Source organism: Trichomycterus rosablanca, chromosome 26, assembly GCF_030014385.1.
Source record: "Trichomycterus rosablanca isolate fTriRos1 chromosome 26, fTriRos1.hap1, whole genome shotgun sequence".
Classification (NCBI taxonomy): Eukaryota; Metazoa; Chordata; class Actinopteri; order Siluriformes; family Trichomycteridae; genus Trichomycterus; species Trichomycterus rosablanca.
Genome location: NC_086013.1, coordinates 15,533,619 through 15,550,185, shown reverse-complemented (window position 1 = coordinate 15,550,185; position 16,567 = coordinate 15,533,619). Strand labels below are relative to the sequence as shown.

General features: G+C 39.7%; 1 protein-coding gene across 1 annotated transcript; it reads right to left on the bottom strand.

The window, feature by feature from the left end:
- Window positions 1-2,883: 2,883 nt before the first annotated feature.
- Window positions 2,884-14,080, bottom strand: surf4 (surfeit 4). The gene is made up of 6 exons (XM_062988450.1): window positions 13,940-14,080; window positions 9,185-9,371; window positions 8,701-8,777; window positions 8,543-8,586; window positions 5,070-5,256; window positions 2,884-4,024 (listed from the first exon to the last, which is right to left on the bottom strand). The coding sequence occupies exons 1-6, from the start codon at window positions 13,985-13,987 to the stop codon at window positions 3,758-3,760; spliced, it is 810 nt and encodes a 269-aa protein (XP_062844520.1). The 5' UTR covers window positions 13,988-14,080; the 3' UTR covers window positions 2,884-3,757.
- Window positions 14,081-16,567: the final 2,487 nt, after the last annotated feature.

Genomic DNA, 16,567 nt, shown 5'->3' with positions numbered 1-16,567 from the left:
GGGCCTTGCTCAAGAGTCCAACAGCAGCAACCTGGCAGTGGCTTGAATCAGTAACCTTCTGATTACTAGTCCAGTATGATACTGGCAGTATATTAACCACTAGACTAGGCTTCAATTAATCAATAAATAAATAACTTACATGCATATTTACATAAATCAACAAAATACTTAAATGAATTACTGTACCGTTAGGGTTAGCTTTGGTTTAAGTGCTTGGCAGTGATTAAACTATTCGGCTCTTTGAATCACCGAGTCGGCTCGAGGTCAAGATCCCGAGACTATTGAATCAGGAGTATAGATTGCTTCAATGAGCCGAATAATCACTGTCAAACACATCAACCAAAGCTAACTTTAACATTACAGTGCCATTATTCATTCTCTTATTAATATCGGTAAATTAGCGGGATGCTAAATAATAAAATGTAATTTAATTTACATACAAAGTTACCGCTGGTTCATCAACCGTGATCAGTGATTCGTATCAATTAACTCAACTGAATCGGCTCCTTCGGCTCCCAAACAACTAGCTAAAGTTTACCCATGATTGAAACTTACTGTTTATGTTACTTTTAATCTAAATACCATTAGATTACATTGCGTTCACTGTAGAAACTATTTAAATCAACACGAAATACAATACAGATAAATAAAATGCCCTTTTATTTGAATAATATAATAAAATACTAACTACTGTGCTGCTGAAAAACTAGATTGTTGGTTACCATAAAGCTTTAAGATTTAAACTGATACAATATAATAAATGTGTAATACTATCAATGAAACAATTGCATTTTATTTGCCTATATTTCATTGTTGATGCAAAAGCTTCTGAATCTTTGACCTTTCTCGTAAATAAAACATTTTACTATAATAATACACATGTAATTTACAATAATGTCCTTCGGGATAAATAAAGTATCTATCTATCTATCTATCTATCTATCTATCTATCTATCTATCTATCTATCTATCTATCTATCTGTCTATCTGTCTATCTGTCTATCTATCTACTAAAAGAATCGACCAACTGAGTCAAGGAACCGATTCCTGCAAACGACACATTATTACTGTACATACATTTTCGACTAACAGCGGTACTAATACTCTGTTTTCACGTTTCCAATCAGCTATTATACACAGAATCAATTGTTCCATGGGCGAAACTGTATTTATACCATAAATATCAGCTAACACTGCAGCTTCCATGTCACTTCCATTCATTATTCAATCTGTTAACCATATTCGATTATTTTACTGTAAAGAAACTGAACAGCTAGTCAGGATCTATATAAATAACGTACCAATGCATATGTACCAATATATTATACTTACTGTAACAATAAGGAAAATAAACAGCTTGTTTCTTACCCGTCAGTGTTTAAAGTGGATGAATTCACGCTGCACCGCGGCTATTATGTATTACAGGAGCGGGCATTACATCTTAGTGTGTGTCCAGTGCAGCCAATCAGAATGAGGCATCATGTCAGGGGGCGTGGCTACACGCTTTCATAGCTTTGAACACGTGTGGCGTTAACGCTGTCAGGAGTTGATACATTTATTTACTTATTAATCCACTTATTTGGGACATTGGTGACCTAGTGGGTAGGGCTCTGGGCTATTAATCTGCCATGCAGCCACTGTTGGGCCCTTGAGCAAGGCTGACCCTGCGCTCTGACCCCAGATTTTAAACAAGCTGGGATATGTAAAGAAAGAATTATGTTGCACTGTACATCTGTATATGTATAAATGACAAATAAAAGCATTCTTCATCCATTCGTTGGTTTAATAATTATCAACAATAGTGGAATCATTTATAAGTACTTTTTTGAAACACCCAAATTGCAACATCATTATATCTTCAAAATCTAATATCAAAGCCAAAAGTTCTGTACTACTCATTCAAGTCTTTGCAGTAATGGGGTGTAATATTGGCCCATTCCTCCATATATATTCTTTACTTGGATTCAGGGCGGGTAGCACTGTCGCCTCACAGCAAGATGGTCCTGGGTTCAATCCCCAGGTGGGGCGGTATGGGTCCTTTCTGTGTGAAGTTTGCATGTTCTCCCCTTGTCTGTGTGGGTTTCCTCTGGGAGCTCCGGTTTCCTCCCACGGTCCAAAGACGGGCAAGTGAGGTGACTTGGAGATACGAAATTGTCCATGACTGTGTTTGACGTTAAACTTGTGAACTGATGAATCCTGTGTAATAAGGTAACTACCGTTTCTGTCATGAATGTAATCAAGTGTGTAAAACATGCCAGTAAAATCCTAATAAATAAATACTTGGATTCAAGTCAGATAAGATAGGACATGTTAGCACCTTTACCTGCTTTCTGAGAGCAGTCTATAAGCTTTTTAGTCTGTCATTGTTTTATTAATTGATGGCTTTCAATCTTTCTCTAGTGTCCTGGTATGTCACTCTATTTGTGTTTTCTTTGACGCCTCAAATCATTATTCATAAAGGCATTAACATAGGTTTGGTCCCACTATATGACCGAAAAACCTCATGGCTGTCACTTTCATAAGTAAGGCTTTTATAGATGTGTCCACATAAGTTCATATATATTCTCCTGCCACAGTGAATCTGGTTCGCATTCCAGATAGAACAGTTTTTTTGCCAGATGCCTATCCTGGCGCAACCCTCCTATTTTTATCCGGGCTTAGGACCAACACTGACAAGAGCACCTCCCAATGGCTAGGCTGTTTCAACCACCCGCTTGGACATTTGCTAACCCAACCAGCCAGTTGAACTGCTGAGATTCGAAGCCTCGCTTCCAATGTACTTAACCACCATGCTGCCCGAGCACGCGATACTTTTGGCCATATAATTTTTGTAATTTTGTGGTAGTGGTTTTTGTATTGCCTAAAAACAAAGAACACACAATATCAGGTAGAATAATAAAGATCTATTTTTTGCTTTTATTTTTCTCCGCCATGATCTGAAAACAAAACAAAACAAAACAAAACAAAAATACAATATAAACTTTTGTAAATGAATACGAGTTGCTGCAGACAGCAAAACAACACTAAGACGAAGTTCAGGTGTAAGAACAGATGTTCCATCTGAGTAGAATGAACGGTAAGTTTGTCGCCAGGATCCGATAAAAATGAGAAACAGACCGACACTCACGTCGAGCTGTCTAAAGCTGGTGGATTTTCTGTTTTAATGGCAGTTAACCTACAACATTCCCATTTAAACCACAAACGGTGTTACTCACACAAGACCGTTGCACCCTAAACACAATGATGACTGATATGATGGGGAATAACAATTATTTAGAACGGAAACTGTTCGTTAACTGATTTGTTGATCAGCTGTGTGTGAAAATTGCTCAGCATGTCCAACCTCGAAGCACTAATGACTGTTTAGAGTCTGGTTGAGTACACATTCACAGATTTCTCAAGTGTCTGAAAACAAAAACCGTCTAGCGACATGGACCTCCCAACAGAACAACTTTTATGAGTAACGATGACATTAAAGAACAACGTGGAACATGGGGAGGGGAGGAAAATGTTATTTTCTAATTTTTAGCCTTTATTTGGCAGAGCCGGGCTTCTAAAAACTCAAATCTTTGCCATCCTGAACTTATAAAACCAAAACAACAGGGGGAAGAAATAAGGAAATGAAAATAAACAAGAAACCTAGGCAGCTCATGTACATAATCGGGGTGGCTCCAAGTTGCACTGGGACGTTGATCTTGAAATGTTGTGGGTCCTCGTGTCCTGGGCGGTGGATTTCGTTTCTGAGGCAACGGTCTCCTCACCACTCCTTTTTCTTTTCGTCCATGGACACGCCCCCCGGGCCGAGCGCTACCACTAGCAGTAGGCCTCCGATGACCGACGTGGTCTGAAAGAAGTCGTACTTGAGGAAGTCGTGCATGGGCTTGTAGGCTGGGATCATCCAGAAGGCATTGAAGTAGACATTGATGGCCATGAGCCACACCACCAAGGTGAGAGCTGCCAGCTTGGTCTTGAAGCCGATAGCCACCAGGATGATGAGGGCCGTACCCACCATGTTCTGTAGGATCTAGAGGAGGAAAAATCAGGGTGAGCATGGGGTGGTGAATACCATTCTACATAAAAACTACAAAAATCGCAACTTGTGAACCACTAGACATGCAGACGTGCATTACTGTACAAATATTAGAATCAAGGATGTTGTATTGCCACCGCTTTATCCTGATCAGGGTCTTGGTGGGTCTGGCTTCTTTGTAATCACTGAGTATAATGCAAAACACACCCCTGACGGGACGCCTATCCATCACGAGCCCTCTGCCATCCCCCCACCAAACACAGCGAATCATTTTTGTATGTAAATCCACAACTGGCCGATAGCACCACCGGGGATTCAAATCCTGGATCTCAGTGGCTGTGGGCTGGCATATTTAACTATCAAAAACCAAACAAAACCAACTTTGGAAGCCCTGCGATGGATTGGCGCGCTGTATTTCTGCCTTGCTCCCAGTGTTTCCCAGGGGAACTGGCCCTGCCCCAACCCTGACCAGGATATAAAAAGGTGATGAAAATGAAGTTATAGTAAATATTATATAGATTGTTTGTGTCCAATTCTACAGTTTAGTTCTGGTATGTGATTTTTGTCAGATTACACACTGATATTGCTCAGCAGTTGGAAATTCCCTCACACATTGTACATTTAGGAAAGATGAGATGACCTTTAGCCTAAAAGTCTCCCTCCTGTCTAAGAGACTGGTCTGTGTTTATATGTCACACTGGATGCACGACTGTAAAGAAGGAACTAGCTAATGTTATATTGGTTTCATTTGAGATTTTATTTATTATTATATGTAGCCAGGACTAGAGTCACACAGAAAAAACCCTGCAGTAAACTTATGACTAAGAAGTCGGTGTAAAACGGTGTAAACCCTGTAGGTGCAACTGGCATGCCAGTGGGTATTCATAAAATAGTTTTAAATATTTTGAATATTCCACCTAAAGCACTGACTGTTCTTATTTCGAACGCTGCCGTTTGAAAGTGTAAACTAAAAACATTACAGTATAAAGATTTTTACTTTACTTTTACCACTACTTTGCTTTTCCTTATGAAATCTCACCGAGAAGAAGCTGGCGTCGAAGTGCAGCAGAGTCATGAACATGAGGACGAGGAGCACACGGCCACCCAGCTGCATGTACTGCTTCGGAGAGCTCTCGCCCATGGAGGGTACGCCCGCAAACATGCTCTTCCCCTCTGAGCGCGACTCGGCCAGGAGCAGGAGCAGCCCACCGCCCAGAGCCATGTTTCTGCATACACACACACACACATACAAACAGCAAGTCAGCACTTTATTACAATAATGTGCATAGCGACAGAATTTTGTTACACTCAGGTGTAATGAAAATTATACCACAGTTAGTTCCGACCTTACAATCTGATTGGTTGAGAAGCGTTCTAACTGTGCTGATATTGGTGATAACAGCACGGCCTTTTCACACCACAACTGTATTACTCCGCTGACGCGTTGCCATTAACGACGAGCTTCATGCACACAAACGCGCACGCAGCGACACAGCCTTTATTCCCGATCGCGTTTTAAATCCATTATCTGATATACAATCTAGTGCACTGTGTAGGGAACATAAATCCGTGATCTGATACACAATCTAGTGCACTATGTAGGGAACATAAATCCGTGATCTGATACACAATCTAGTGCACTATGTAGGGAACATAAATCCGTGATCTGATACACAATCTAGTGCACTGTGTAGGGAACATAAATCCACGATCTGATACACAATCTAGTGCACTATGTAGGGAACATAAATCCGTGATCTGATACACAATCTAGTGCACTGTGTAGGGAACATAAATCCGTGATCTGATACACAATCTAGTGCACTATGTAGGGAACATAAATCAATTGTCTAATTCACTATCTAGTGCACTGTGTAGGGAACATAAATCCGTGATCTGATACACAATCTAGTGCACTGTGTAGGGAACATAAATCCGTGATCTGATACACAATCTAGTGCACTGTGTAGGGAACATAAATCCGTGATCTGATACACAATCTAGTGCACTGTGTAGGGAACATAAATCCGTGATCTGATACACAATCTAGTGCACTGTGTAGGGAACATAAATCCGTGATCTGATACACAATCTAGTGCACTGTGTAGGGAACATAAATCCGTGATCTGATACACAATCTAGTGCACTATGTAGGGAACATAAATCCGTGATCTGATACACAATCTAGTGCACTATGTAGGGAACATAAATCCGTGATCTGATACACAATCTAGTGCACTATGTAGGGAACATAAATCCGTGATCTGATACACAATCTAGTGCACTATGTAGGGAACATAAATCCGTGATCTGATACACAATCTAGTGCACTATGTAGGGAACATAAATCCGTGATCTGATACACAATCTAGTGCACTATGTAGGGAACATAAATCCGTGATCTGATACACAATCTAGTGAACTATGTAGGGAACATAAATCAATTGTCTAATTCACTATCTAGTGCACTGTGTAGGGAACATAAATCCGTGATCTGATACACAATCTAGTGCACTGTGTAGGGAACATAAATCCGTGATCTGATACACAATCTAGTGCACTGTGTAGGGAACATAAATCCGTGATCTGATACACAATCTAGTGCACTGTGTAGGGAACATAAATCCGTGATCTGATACACAATCTAGTGCACTGTGTAGGGAACATAAATCCGTGATCTGATACACAATCTAGTGCACTGTGTAGGGAACATAAATCAATTGTCTAATTCACTATCTAGTGCACTGTGTAGGGAACATAAATCCGTGATCTGATACACAATCTAGTGCACTATGTAGGGAACATAAATCCGTGATCTGATACACAATCTAGTGCACTATGTAGGGAACATAAATCAATTGTCTAATTCACTATCTAGTGCACTGTGTAGGGAACATGAATCCGTGATCTGATACACAATCTAGTGCACTGTGTAGGGAACATAAATCCGTGATCTGATACACAATCTAGTGCACTGTGTAGGGAACATAAATCCGTGATCTGATACACAATCTAGTGCTCTGTGTAGGGAACATAAATCCGTGATCTGATACACAATCTAGTGCACTGTGTAGGGAACATAAATCCGTGATCTGATACACAATCTAGTGCACTGTGTAGGGAACATAAATCAATTGTCTAATATATTGTCTAGTGCACTATGTAGTGAACATGAATGCGTTATCCGATACACAATCTAGTGCACTATGTAGGGAACATTAATGTGTTTGTAACGCGAACAGTTAGCTTAATAGCCCAGTTAGTAGTTCCTAAGAGTTCTGTTATCACCCATAATCCTTTGGTGTGTGAGAGGTTTTTTTATTTCTTTTTTTCTCTTCGGAGGTTCTTGACTTTTTCTTCTTGTTGTTCTTACCTCCCTGAAATGAGTTTTTGCAACTTGGGATGTCTGCTTTGTAGTGTTAAACTTTATATTCGTTGTGGAACTACTTTTTGGCGGAAGGTATTGTCAATATTAAAGCATATTTATTATGAAATTCAGGGCTTCTTTGATTTATTTTCTTTCTTTATTTTGTAAAAACTGTTGTATAAAAGCAATAGAACACTTGAGGTCGTGTGTTATCGCGAATAACATCACGGCTGTGATGATCTACGGCGACCGAATCACAGCCGTGATGTTATTCGCGATAACACACTCCCTCTCGTGTTCTATTGCTTAAGTAAATAATTAAACAGAATTACAAGCTCCTACACTTTAGTAAAGCCACCACTAGAGGACGACTAGTTCACAAAAGTTAGAGAGAAGAGATCTTGTTGAGTTTACATATTTTAGATATTTCTTTCTTTCTATCTATCTATCTATCTATCTATCTATCTATCTATCTATCTATCTATCTATCTATCTATCTATCTATCTATCTATCTATCTACAGTATCTATCTATCTATCTATCTATCTATCTATCTATCTATCTATCTATCTATCTATCTATCTATCTACAGTATCTATCTATCTATCTATCTATCTATCTATCTATCTATCTATCTATCTATCTATCTATCTATCTATCTATCTACAGTATCTATCTATCTATCTATCTATCTATCTATCTATCTATCTATCTATCTATCTATCTATCTATCTATCTACAGTATCTATCTATCTATCTATCTATCTATCTATCTATCTATCTATCTATCTATCTACAGTATCTATCTATCTATCTATCTATCTATCTATCTATCTATCTATCTATCTATCTATCTATCTATCTACAGTATCTATCTATCTATCTATCTATCTATCTATCTATCTATCTATCTATCTATCTATCTATCTATCTATCTATCTATCTATCTATCTATCTATCTATCTATCTATCGATGGGGTGGGAGCGTGTGCAGATGAGGGATGAGAGTTCTATGGGGACAAGGGTGCTGAAACAAGAGCCGCCAGGCAGGCCAAAGAGGAGGTGTAAAGACACATTAAAAGAGGACATGCATACGGTGGTGCAAATACGACACATTTTTATCAACAACATTTACACTGACTCACCTCATCAAAAACTTCAAATCCCATAAGATACTGTAGGCAACAGTCTGAAAATGAAAAAGAAACAGTCCAGAAATTAAACATCAGTTTCATTTAAAGAAATGATCCTATTAACCAGATTATAAAAATGCATGTAGAGTTGAATTGTGTATTTTTACTACCTGTAGCGCAATAATACCAAATAATCCGAAGCAAGCATACTGTACAAGATTTCTACTGAGGACAAGAACACAACCTCCTGTAAAAGAAAGAAAAAATACTTTTAATTTAACAGGTAAAGAAACCAGAAATATGTAGCTTATGACTAGAATACTGAATCAAATCAGCATCTTATTGAGCTTATTAACATTCTCTTTAAAGGTGACTATCAGAGATATGCCAATCCAGCACTACAGTTTAAGCTAAACTTTAATCTTCCCAGCCCTGATTGATATATATTGACTTCTATTGATTTCTAAATTTAAAAAAAAAAGCACACAGTTCATTAACATTTACTGTATTAAAAGCATTTCCCACAGTAACTCAGTAAGTCTCACGGGCATACATTTAGAAACACTGGACCAGAAAGCCCTGCAACTGCTCAGTAAACATATTTAAAACTGTATATTGTGATTATTTGGAACTAATGGAACTATCTCCTCTCACCCAGCTGTCCGAAAAGGTTTAGCAGCACAAAACACGTTGCCAAGAAGTAGCCACAGCTCCAGGTAGCCTCGATGTAGTCCCTCTGCTCGTTCCACTGGAACCACATGCGAATGCCGTCCTCCAAGAACGTGCTGATAAGGCACAAGCGCGCCAGATGTGGCAGGTACTGCTTCGTCACTCTGAGGAACTGGGAAAAACAGAAACACTCAAGCTGAGCACAGGGTTTTATAGTTTTGTCATAAACGATGAATGGGCCAAAATTTGTGTCCAGATGAATTAAATAAACTTTGTGGAACACTGATCCCTGTACCTCGTGTAGGTAGGGCTCTGTGGCAGGCGAGGACATACGAATAGGTAATTATACATGACTAGATTTGGGGGGGAAAAAAGAGAAAACAATAATTTAAAAAGGATTTTGTGAATCAGTGACTGTTTTTAATGACATTTTTCCTACAGTGAGATAATTCTGTGCAAGCTTTCCATGCCCCGGATTTTTAGCGCATTTGCAAATGTGAACCATACATACAATATAGAAAGGCCAAACTTCTGCATTTACAAGTATAAAATTGTATTTTTAATTCCTTTGAGCAGCATTTTGGTGAAAATGTATTTGCTTTTAGTCATTAAACGTCTCCAGCCCTTGGCCATGTCTTTCAACTCAGTCAGGGTCTTAAATACACCCCTCTACCCCCATTAAACAAACGCGACAGCATCACCTAATAAGCCGGTACATACACATAAGCCTCTGTGTCACAGCAGGTATTGTACTGGTGCTGAATGAGCCAATAGGCAGCAGGATCCGCTGGCCTCATGTCGCTATCCTCAGTTAGGGGACTTGGTGTGCTCGGATTGGCTAATGCATGCTGGGAAGTGCTGATGTGGATCATTGGAGGAGGAGCTCGGTGGGGGGGTGTGTGTGTGTGTGTGTGTGGACTGTGGAGCCAAACAGTCCTAAAACGAATCACCTGGGCTTAAGCAAAGGGGAGTCTGGTGTTTAAAGCGGGTGAGACACAGTGAGACACTTGTGTGACTTGTTCACAAGTTTGGTTGTAAAAAATACTGTAAGAATTTTGATCTGGCACCTCACACTATTTACAGACAAAAAAAGTGTGTGTGTGTGTGGCACAGAAACACCCTCAACATCATCGTTATCATCACCATACCGAGAATGAACAATGTGTTACTGATATCTAAGAGTAAGAAATGCAGTTATCAGCCAGAGGAATACCAACCAGCATGGGTCCAAAGCCTTTTTTAGTATTCTTCAGCTGTCCATTTAACAAGAGGGTAAATAATAAACATGAAGCAATCGAGGTGCATCTTTGAGACATTCTAAAATGCATAATGTTAATAAAAACAGCTTTGGTGCATAAAGATTTAGAAATACTTCCTAATAATACAGCACTTGGCACAAGACTTCATAACCCGAGGTCTAATACGCAAGCTCACCACTGTGACAAATTTGGTCGTATGAAGGAGGGATGGTCAGACGGAGTTCTCCCCAGGACTGGTCAAGGTGCCAACACTGGGAAGGAACGGGAAGGGGGGGGGTGTCCACAGAGAGTAAGGCATGACTCTCCTTATGTGAAATATACCAAAATACCAATAACAAGTGTGCTGTTGTGACTGGAATGTGCCATATCAGGATGAGCAGAAACATAGTGTACTGTTACTTTCATGCTGACCTTGCCTTCAAAGATCCCAGCCTCGTAAATCCCCGTCTTCTGAAAACTCATAATAACAGGCCTATAGTATTGAAGTGTGGACCACAGCTCTGTGTTACAGGTTTAAAACTTATGCCAGGTTAGGTCAGTATCACCAACATAATGGAGAATATGATAGAAAATGATGAAACTGGACCATGCTGACACTTTATCATATAACTCAAAACTTTGACTTGGAGTGTCATAGCAATAGTAAAAAAAAACTTCGATCAAGTGCTAGTATTTTAAAAATGACATATACATACAAACCTCACACCAAGCTAAGGCACAGTACACGTTAATTAAAAATCTGTTAGACGAGGCAGAACCTCAATAAAACATTAATCCCACCAGAGACAAACAAAATGAGGCCTGACTGATATAAGAGATTATTTACATTTACATTTACATTTTCAGCATTTAGCAGACCCTTTTTATCCAAAGCGACTTACACAATGAGCTGAACACGATGAGCAATTGAGGGTTAAGGGCCTTGCTCAGGGACCCAACAGTGGCAACTTGGTGGTGGTGGGGCTTGAACCGGCAACCTTCTGTTTACTAGTCCAGTACCTTAACCACTGAGCTACCACTGGCCCGGTGATAGATTATGTAAAGGTTCAAAGAGTCCAGGGCATGTGCAGAATTTAAAATACTAACTATTACGTCTATTACGCTAGCCGGTTCAGCCGGGCATCTACACAGATATTACTGGCCATTTCTCCTGTCCGGTGTATTCCTGACTCGAGCTCGGAGTTGCCTGGTGAAACCAGACCTGCTAAATAAATGAAGCGGCTGATGAAACCGAAATAAAAACATTCAGTTTGTTAATCAGCGGCTCTGTATTAATGAATAATAGATTCCCTCCTTCGGTTTTAAATTTGTTTAACAATTACATGACTGGAAGTTTATGAATTAAACATACATCAGTTTTCTGACTGTTGAGACGGGATGCATCCACTGGTCCACCAGCGACGTGAATTCTGCTGAGTAGCCTTTAGTCCAACACTAATTCTCTTTTTTATACCGTCACTTACCTGTGTGTGATACCTGAAGCTTCACTCAATTCAAATGGCAACATTTAAAGGATGGAAACGAGTTCAAATGGACAGACAGTATAATATAAATCTAACAAGGACTATTTATTAGAGATGGACCGATCGGGGTTTTTGGCACCGATTACGATCTCCGATCTCCTTTTAGGGACATCGGCCGATAGTCGATTCCGATCGGGGGGGGGGGGGGGGGGGGGGGAGCAGTAAATAAACGTAAAAAGAGCCTCACAGTAAAGATAAACCGGAGCAGCGCGCGTGTGTGTGTGTGTGTGTGTTTGTGCCTTTAGAAGAGACGCTTTGTTCACAGTATCGCTGTAAGTGATTCATTGATTCATGAGTTGATTCGTTTTTATGTGAAGCGTAAGTTTCTCTTCTCGGTTATCTCTCCGTGTTTACTGTTATTAATTAAATGTCGTGGTTTTAAATAAACACCAGCTACTACAGAACATTCTGTGTGACTCTCTTACATTAAAAAGTTTAATTAAACTGCTATTAGCACAGATCTGTAACCGAGTCAGACTCGTTCCGTCTAAGGAGCTAAAAGTTCAGCAGATGATCCTGAACTAACGAATTTGCTAATGAATAAACTTTTGCCTCGGATTGGCTCTGTAACGTTTTCTGTTCTCATCTACATCACAAGTAAGAACCGCTCACGATTTACCAAAGTGAACCAGGAGTTTATATAACGTGCTGATAGAATCGACTCAGATGTGACCGGGTCGAATGATCTTTTTAAAGTAAATAATTACAATCAGCAAAATTACATCGTAAGAGCTTTCACGATGGTTTCTGTACGATGGTTGATGAATGGTGATGTGATGGTTGGTGCTTCGTAGCTTAAAGTCTGGATCGATCCACTGAGCTGTTAACTTAACGTGGTCTTTATATATCACACGATCGGATCGGCTACTTTTAGGAAATATCGCCGATCGCCGATAGCATATTTTGATTACAAATCGGCCGATACCGATTCATAGCCGATCGATCGTCCCATCTCTACTATTTATAATAATTTTATCATTGGATTCAAACTGATTGCTTCTGTTTATGCAAGTCTGACAACTCGCCCATAATATCGGTACAGCTTGTTTGACTATTTATAAAGCAGTATTGACCAATATCAATGCTTATTTGTCTTGTTAGCTCTTTAATGCTGGTATCAATATTAATATCAATATCAGACGAGACTTACAGCTTGTTAATGGAAATAAAATAGATCTACATCACAACGTTTAACATGCATGTTAATTATTTGACTAATGCAGACACAGGGCTGAGAAATACAATGACAAACATGATGGTTATGACTATGATTAAAAGGTTATTATTTATTCAGTTAAACTGTACTGTTTGAGTATTTACACAGAATGAATCTATAGTCTGGTTTTGTGTGTACTACAGCATTCTGTAATTTGTGCCAGTTTGATTAAGACTCTTTATTTTGAGCTATGGAAATAATAAATACAAGGATGTGGTGTGTATAATGTGTAATATTAAATATTTATGTATGTTTGTAAGCATTTACTTTGCTTATTCTTTCTTTTAATGCCATTTTAACAGCTACATGTTAGTTAAGTGACACGCACTGATTTATTTGTTTGTTTGCAACATGAACTAAGGTTGCATTTTCCTTCGGGGTAAAGAAAGCATTTTTTATTCATTAGTGTAAAATAAATATGAATCTGTTGTGTCAGACTGGCAGCAACAAACACCAAAAAAATTTGAAACTTAAAAGTTTAACTTTAAAGCACTAAGCTTATAAGTTCCACCTCATGTTGACATGTTTGACAGGTCACACAGTCATTATAAGCTGCACTTAAACAGAATATCTCCTCACTTGTTGGTCAAGTGTGTTAAACCACTTTAAAATATGACATATTTAAAATAATATTCGAGTTAGCACAAACTCCCATTCACTGACACTGTACCTGTGCTAATTAGCTTAGCGGCTAACGGTAACAGGGCTATTTAGTAAAACAGACGCTTTCCGTTATTCTTACCTGATCCGCCAGGTCCTCCGCCGTGCTCATCATATCCTCCTGCCCCATGCTTTTAAAAATCTGATCAATAAATCGATAATATTAAATGATTCAATGTTGATGTACAGAGCTCAGTTCGCCAGTCTGTGCAGACTAGGCCGCCGCCGTCCCACAATCCCCCGCGCGATCCGATAAGCCCCCCCCCGCGAGCCCCACAGACCCACAGACCCGCTCAGTGCCACGTGTACCGAGAGTTCAGAGAGCCGAGCGATACGATCCTGTACCATCAGCACCGCGATACACACCGATCAGCCATTACATTAAAACCACCTCCTTGTTTCTACACACACTTACCATATAGAAGCACTTTCTAGTTCTACAATTACTGACTGTAGTCCATCTGTTCTTTAATGGTCAGGACCACCACAGAGCAGGTATTATTTAGGTGGTGGATCATTCTAAGCACTGCAGTGACACTGACATGGTGGTGGTGTGTTAGTGTGTGTTGTGCTGGTTTGAGTGGATCAGACACAGCAGCGCTGCTGGAGTCTTTAAACACCTCACTGTCACTGCTGGACTGAGAATAGTCCACCAACCACAAACATCCAGCCAACAGCGCCCCGTGGGCAGCGTCCTGTGTCCACTGATGAAGGTCTAGAAGATGACCGACTCAAACAGCAGCAATAGATGAGCGATCGTCTCTGACTTTACATCTACAAGGTGGACCGACTAGGTAGGAGTGTCTAATAGAGTGGACAGTGAGTGGACACGGTATTTAAAAACTCCAGCAGCGCTGCTGTGTCTGATCCACTCATACCAGCACAACACACACTAACACACCACCACCATGTCAGTGTCACTGCAGTGCTGAGAATCATCCACCACCTAAATAATACCTGCTCTGTGGGGGTCCTGGGGGGGTCCAGAGCATTGAAGAAGATATACTTTATTTGTCATATATACTGTACATATACAGGTGTACAGTACAATGAAATTCTTTCTTCGCATATCCCAGCTTGTTTAGAAGCTGGGGTCAGAGCTGGGGTCAGCCATCGTACGGCGCCCCTGAAGCAGACAGGGTCAAGGGCCTTGCTCAAGGACCCAACAGTGGCTGCCTGGATTTGAACCGCCAATCTTCCGGTTGATAGCCCAAAGCTCTACCCACTAGGCTACCACTGTCCCATGTCAACAGGGTGAAAGCAGGTTAATAAAGCATGTAGAGAAACAGATGGACTACAGTCAGTAATTGTAGAACTACAAAGAGCTTCTATAGGGTCAGTGGAGCTGATAAAATGGACAGTCAGTGTAGAAACAAGGAGGTGGCTTTAATGTTATGGCTGATCAGCGTAGATAAATAGATAGACAGATTATTGAAATTAAAGTCCCAGTAGCATTATACAGTACATCAGACACACTATAAAAATTCAACAATATACGGTAGATTAAAAAAACAGCACAAACATAACAACCAAGATTGAAAGTAATCTGAGTTTTACATATATTGCGTAACTACAGTGCGGTTATTAATGATGAGGAAGGATTTGGTGAAAAATGAATGAATGAAAGTAAAAGTGCAGGGAGGTGCAGTCACAAGGATACAGTGTAAGGTTAATTAAATATAAGTTAAATATTTAATAGTAAAGTGATAGAGTGGCGAGTATTGCACATTGAATTGGGCCAATATTGCCATATATATATAAAAACATGCATATGCATACACTTAAGTACACATATATACATGTATAAACACATACATACTGTACATGGCTACATGTAGGGCTCTCAGTCCTTAGCTATCACCTGCTGTCCCAGAATGCTGGAGTTGTAGAGCCTAATGGCTCTGGGGACTAACTGACAACTGGAACTTGCTCAGGGGTGCAACAGCAGCACCTTGTATTGTACCAGTGACATTCCAATCAATAGTCCAGTACATAAACCATAACCAGTTATTATTGTCCATTAAAATACTTATGACACTGGGTCTGAGCAAGAGCAACATTCTAATGTGATATCATGGCTTTTTAGTTATTTATAATGTATTCTATATTAACTCCTCATTACCATCTGCAGCTATGTAAAAACTTGGGTCCTGTTGGCCAAATGACCTATTTTGTTGATTTTGGAAGTAAAAAAAAAAAGAGTAAACGTTACCTCTTCAACTATCAAATGTTTTAATGCACGTATACTTTATATTTTATTCAAATTTGGACTCCACTCTTCAGTCTGCTTACACTTACGTCTTTTACTGTTTCATTTCATACACGTCTATCCCTGCTTTATCCTAAATATGTTTTCAAGAAATCCTTTATTCTCAAGTATTCTATCACTCAAGTCTGTTATTCGTTCTTAGTATCCGCTTCATGTTGATCAGGGTTGAGGTGGGTTGGAAAGGCATCCCAGAGACAATGGCCACTGTGCAAACAAAAAACCCACAAAAACTAACACACCCTGTCCAGTCTATCTGAGGGTGTTTCACTCTACTTATAGACACAGTAAACCTACCTCTGTTCTTACAGTGTTTTAGCAGATGTGTGTCCTTAGACTGTTGTCTGTCTGTTTGTACTAGAGTAAGAAAAGCTTAAGACCATTAGAAGGAAGCATGTCCTAGGCTGCCAGGGTGTCAGAGACAAATAAATTATTTATAAGTTG